At 44.3% G+C, this 6,000-nt stretch overlaps 1 protein-coding gene across 1 annotated transcript; it reads left to right on the top strand.

The window, feature by feature from the left end:
- Positions 1–3,220: 3,220 nt before the first annotated feature.
- pin4 (protein (peptidylprolyl cis/trans isomerase) NIMA-interacting, 4 (parvulin)) lies at positions 3,221–5,309 on the top strand. Its single transcript, XM_080008017.1, has 4 exons — positions 3,221–3,597; positions 3,744–3,814; positions 4,414–4,533; positions 4,972–5,309. Exons 1-4 carry the CDS (start codon positions 3,558–3,560, stop codon positions 5,128–5,130), a joined length of 390 nt encoding a protein of 129 aa, XP_079864143.1. The 5' UTR covers positions 3,221–3,557; the 3' UTR covers positions 5,131–5,309.
- The last annotated feature ends 691 nt before the right edge of the window (positions 5,310–6,000 follow it).

The following is a 6,000-nucleotide window of genomic DNA, read 5'->3' as shown; positions in this document are numbered from 1 at the left end:
CCATAGCGACCATCAAACTTCACATTCCCTAAAGGAGCATCTTTGGTTCCACCTAGTGTTTGATGGGGAGCATCTTTTAGATGTAAAAATTCAGACCCAATGCAGGTTCAAGTTCAAGTTCAAGAGATTATTTGTCACATACATATACATACGTTCATACATATATGCAGTGAAATGTCATGACACCCGGTGATTACTCACAATAAGCTCTATAAATACTAAAAAATACCAAAATGTGCGTAATCGACACAAGGTGCTCGCGTGAACACAATACTTTGCTTTTTGCTGGCAAACTCTATTTTTTCTCTTGATCATTGATAAGTATCAGTCTAGTTTCCCTTTGAATTCATCTGATAAGTGCTATATCTTGCTGCTTCGACTATTTCATATATTCTATTTCAAACCACTCTCTTCTGAGGCTTGTAACCTGTAATACATGTGCCTTATTGTTCTATCTCCCAGCATCAATTAGGTCAAATTCCTCCTCTACATCGACTGTCTTCGTCGCCAGCTGAAGAGCCATGTGAGCTCTGTGGACAAAGGCTGCCACATCTTCGTCTTCGTCTTCCTCAAAGTCATCAGAATACTCTCTTTGTTGCCAGACATCCTCGCCCGCTGCAAACAGAGCCCGCAAATTTGTTAAGTGACATGCCAGCAAGATTTCAGGGGAAAATTATTTTGATAGCCGTACGAATATGATGGGAGAAGAGAATGCATTTCTAATGAGCACTGATGTATAGATATAACAGTGCTTGACATCACATACAGTATATAGAGCACTGATATGAATATTTTTCAACAGTTTAATTTTAATATGCTCAAACAGCATGACATTTTTAAAAAGTAAAGCCTAAAAACTACCTGACTAACAAGAAGTCAAGAGGTGCATTCACCGACTGTGATGAATTGTAGTGTTTTGTCCCATCTCTCGCTACATGCCTTACCATCATGCTCAGTGGGATCACCACCCACTGGACATTCACCAGAAGTGGGATACTCCTTCTCTGTGTTCTGCTCGACAGACGACAGACTCTCGTCGTCATCGAAATCATCCGAGTAGTCACTCTCTGCATCCTCCTCCTCCTCCTCTTTATGGCCGGAACACTCCTCCATACTGTGCTCTCGACCTTCTCCTGAGCTCGACTGCTTTGAGGGACGCGGCTCTTTTGTTGTCCCAAGGCCCAGTTTCCTTCCCTCGATCATCATGACAAGGTTTTGCTCTTCTGCTTTGGTCACGGGGCAATACTCACGCCCGTTGAAGTCATCAAGCGCTGTCCCTCTGTGCTGCGCATAGTGCCTAAGCTGATTTTGCACACAGGCCAGGTCAAGTATACAGGCGGTGTTGGGCCTGTCCTCTGGCCTGCGGGAGAGCATTCTTTCAATCAAAGAGGAAGTGTCCTTTGAATATACGTCAGGCACGGGCTTGTACTTTCCTTCGATGATCTTGTAGAATAGACTCATGAGGTTTGTGGCCGCAAATGGTGGTTGGAGGGTGCAGACCTCGTACAGCAGGCAACCGAGGGCCCAAATATCCGACTTTGAGCTGTATGGGACGTCCTGGCAAAGCTCTGGACTGAGGTAGCTCGGGGTTCCAACACACGTGTGAGCCATGTCCACCGTGTTGGTCATCACTCTGGATATCCCGAAGTCACCCAACCGCACAACACCTTGTTTTGTCAGAAGCACATTTGAGGTTTTAATGTCCCTGTGCAGTATCTTCGCCGCGTGTATGTAATCCAGCGCTCTGGCGACCTGTACAAACCACCCCATGACAGTGTTTTGTGCAAAATATTCATACGGCTTTCTCTCTTTTACTTTGTCATCCAGTGTTCCACCGTCACAGTAGTCCATCACGATGTATACGCATCCATCGGCAGAGTTCACGAAAGTGTCCGTGCACTTCACTATGTGAGGGTGGTCCAAGCGTCTTATAATATCAGCCTCTTGCAGGATGGCGCGTTGCGTTCTTGTTTTCTTGTACTCGTCGACCTTTATTCTCTTCACTGCGTTCCTCTCGTTGGTTTCCACGTGCCTCATCAGGAACACGTCCCCCGCGCCCCCTCTTCCCAAACACACGACCTCCTCGTAGCGCTCCATGCGTCGCACTTCCAGTTGTCCGCTATTAATTGGAAAACCCGAAAGGGGAAACAACGGCGCGGACGTCCGCGATCGTGTTTACGCTCGTTGCCATGGTAATCGCCAGGCACCGCCCCTTAAGCGTTCGGTCGCTCAGGGCCAGATCCGCGAGGCGTCCGCGCCGCAAGAATGGATATGCTGCGTTCCATTGACGTGCGCAGTCGGGAAAATCCGCCCTCCGCCCCGGGAAAGTGCAAGCGAACGGTCCTTTAAGTCGGACTTACGGGGCAGAATTGCGGGTTTTTGTGCCGAGATCTTTACCGACCTGGCGTCACGGCGGCACACACCGTTATCGGTGAACACAATAATAATACGCGCCTAACTTCGGTCTAAACGACACCGTCGTTCAGCCCCTGTGCAGATGCTTGTGGAATTCACAACCTTATAAACACTCGTTGACTGTAGGCGTCCGCGTTTTCCCAACAGAGGCAATGGAACACATTGAGATGGACGTGGAGACTACGAAACCGAATTACCGAGTCCCGGATCTCCTTGGAACGTATCATAAGATTGTCCGATTTCACTGTTGATTTTTTACAACAAGCGTCTCCGCAAATTAAGGAAAACAACCATCAAATCCTACCTCAAATCATAGCTTTGACGGAGCGATGCTAATGTTGTAAATGCAGCAATCAATTAAAATTATGAATCGTGTTATGAAATTGAATAACGTTAAAAACATGAATCTTTTGCAATATGTTATATTGTTATAACGAGCTTGTTTACGGCACTGGCACGTACTATATATATATATATATACACACACACACACACACACACACACAGAGCTGTTAATATATGCAAATGAGCACAATTAAAAATATAATAAATTGCAATCTATCTTTTTTTGGTTTATTGCATTTTTTTCGTATTACTTTAATACTATTGCCTATTTCTTTGGCGGGTGCTGCTGTAAACGCCGCAATTTTCCTCCGGGAATAACTTAAATATCGATCTATTTATCTGCGCTCATGTGCACGTGTGCGACGCTATGCTAACCAATGTAGTTCAAGTGGGCTGTGTTCTACTGGTAATGCCTGGCTCTAGTGAAAGCGGTCAATGTTAATGACGTCAGAAGAGGGCGACGGCGTTAATGACTGCGGAGAGGGCGCGGCGTTCGCGTGTGCCGTGCAGATCCAAGGAGGTGCCCGCCTCCGCAGTATTGTGTCGTGACAATGAGGCCATTCAGATGGCCCTGCACTCGGACGATATATTTGTCTTCCGCTGGAGCTGCGCACACCACTTCCGTTCATGTCACCCGTCTCGTCTTCTCCGCACTAACGCCGGCGCTTTCCCTTGACGTCATCAAAACAAGCCGTTCACGCCACCAGTGCCAGGCATCGCCAACAGATCACGGCGCAGTGGAACTGCTACGCTAGCCCTCTTTTATTAGATGAGATTTGGGGACAGGTTCTTGGATAATGCCACCAAAGGGGAAAGGGGGCGGTAAGGGCGGTAAAGGTACGTTATCGGCCCACTCGTTCTACCCCTACGCTTGTGTTGAACGCGAAGAGAACGGCCTTTACTACGTGAACTCAGTCAAACGTCGCACAGATTAGCGTCAACTGAAACGTTCGAATTCTATTAACGTTGACCGTCTTCCACAGGAGCGGCTGCCTCTGGGAGCGGGGATGCGGATAAAAAAGAAAAGGCTCAGAAGGGCGGCACCGCGGTGAAGGTAATGGAGCCAGGGATAACGCTGGGTCTTATGTCAAAGAATGACGTTTAGTTTATAACTTCAACTCAAACTGTCCTGGTTCATTATTCATTGGTTTCGTGATCGTTTAAAAAAAAAAACCAACAACAGTCTGAATGAGTACCATGTGTACACAAGGTGATAAGGAGGGAGTATATGAGTGTGAAAGAAAAGAATATACACAGTGGACAAAAATTTGATGCAATGTATGTGGTGCAGTTTACTTGGTTATCCTGCCTTTTTTCAATGTATTTCATTTAATAGAGCCTCCTTACCTCGGTTGCTATTAGCAAATGAGAGGTGTCACAGAGTGCCTCTTCACAACATTTCACGTGGCGAAAAGGAGAAATCACTCGGAGAATTTTAGGCTTTATGAAACAAACATAGAATTAAATACCATGTTGAAATGCCCTTTTCCAAAGATAATCACCTCGAAGAACACTGTTTTCCTAACTTTGCACTGACCTGTAACATTGCAGGTGGGTCATGGAGGCAGAACTGAAGCCTTTCAATTATATATGTATAGCTTTTAAACCCAATACTTGCATTAAAAAACATACGGCTTGTGCATATTTCCCTAGGTGCGGCATATCCTATGTGAAAAACATGGTAAGTGTATGGAAGCAATGGAAAAGCTGAAGGCCGGAGTTCGTTTCAGTGAAGTGGCATCGCAGTACAGTGAAGACAAAGCCAGACAAGGGGTAAGAGCATCGAAATTCCATCCATTGAGAATTTCCTTTAATTTATTCATGCTGTGACCTCATTGTTTCACTCAAGTAAGGCTCCCGAGAGCATGTAAAGGTTGTATCGGCAACATTTGCCATCTGTTACTAAGTCCGACCCATTATTTCAGATCAGCAGGAGTTTAAGATCTCAGTAGCTGTTTAAGTAATTATATAGTTTCTGGTATCTACAATTAGCTTCTTTGAATACCTGTCTAAACAGTGAAAATCTTCCTTATATTTTGTCTTTAACTACGTGCATTGTTCAGAACTCTTTAAATATGTCCTCTAGAATGGTTATCTGACAAGTGAATCTTAATCCTGTATTTTGTCTGATGCAGCAAGCATTCATTCATTCATTCATTCATACATATTGAGAACCTTTTTTTTTTTGTATTTTTGTTTGTGTCCTATTAGGGGGATCTCGGCTGGATGACCCGAGGATCGATGGTGGGGCCCTTTCAGGATGCAGCATTTGCCTTAGCTGTCAGTTCAATGGATAAGCCCATATACACGGACCCTCCAGTAAAGACAAAGTTTGGCTACCACATAATTATGGTAGAAGGCAAGAAGTAAACAATGGATTTGCCTAAAATAAAACATTTTGACTTGGGTTTGTGGAAATAACCGTTTGGAGGACCTGAATGAATTTGCCAAACTCCATTGTTTACTATGCATACTGTGTAGTGTTTCTATTTTTTTTTCCAAGCGGCTGATTAAACATCAGAATTAAAGAACAAAGTTCTGGAATTCTAGCAGGTTTGTGTGTTTTATTATTGTTTACACTGGCGATGAGACTGAACGATTTCATGCATATACAAATAAATGAAAACATCTATTACCAAATTCCTAAATACACAACATTTCTCGTTTTTATACTTTGGAACATCCAACAACGTTAAAACTATATATATATATATTTTTTTTTTTTCAATGGAGGTTGTGTGTTTCTTTTTCAAATTGTCTTGATCATTGTGGATGCTGATTATGCTGGGTATGTGATTCATATGCCGGGCATAGAATCATACTGGATTCTCCCAAATAATCCTATCCATAATGCACTGTGGCGTTCAGCCCCGTGTTCTGTTTCTTTTTGTGACCCGAAGATGCTTTTGGCAGCGTGTCAGACATCCTGGGTGCGCGGGGCCCTGCGCCAGTCTTTGCGACATCCAGGAAGCTAGGCGGCAGCAGCTGCGTTGCCTTGACAACACAGCGGGCGAATCTGGCCTCGCGGAGGAGCGCAGTGAAGCCCGTTTCGTATTGGAGGTCGGGTGGTCAAAGTGAAACGACCTTTGACCCCGTGCAACGTTTTAAGCACCAGAACGACGAAAGCTTTCAAACCAGTTTGGAAGGGAAATGACTGATATTACGGATTAATAATAATTATTATTATTATCGTTATTCGTTTTTAAATTAGACATTTTTTACGAGGATACTTATTATTAT

Source organism: Zeus faber (assembly GCF_960531495.2).
Source record: "Zeus faber genome assembly, chromosome: 10".
NCBI lineage: Eukaryota > Metazoa > Chordata > Actinopteri > Zeiformes > Zeidae > Zeus > Zeus faber.
This window is presented reverse-complemented; position numbering and strand designations above follow the sequence as displayed.

Excerpts from the sequence above, each read along its gene's own strand:
- pin4 (XM_080008017.1), top strand. The coding sequence starts at position 3,558 with ATGCCACCAAAGGGGAAAGGGGGCGGTAAGGGCGGTAAAG. Across the intron at positions 3,598-3,743 it reads GGGCGGTAAGGGCGGTAAAG|GAGCGGCTGCCTCTGGGAGC; the intron begins GTACGTTATCGG and ends CGTCTTCCACAG. Across the intron at positions 4,534-4,971 it reads AAGACAAAGCCAGACAAGGG|GGGGATCTCGGCTGGATGAC; the intron begins GTAAGAGCATCG and ends GTGTCCTATTAG.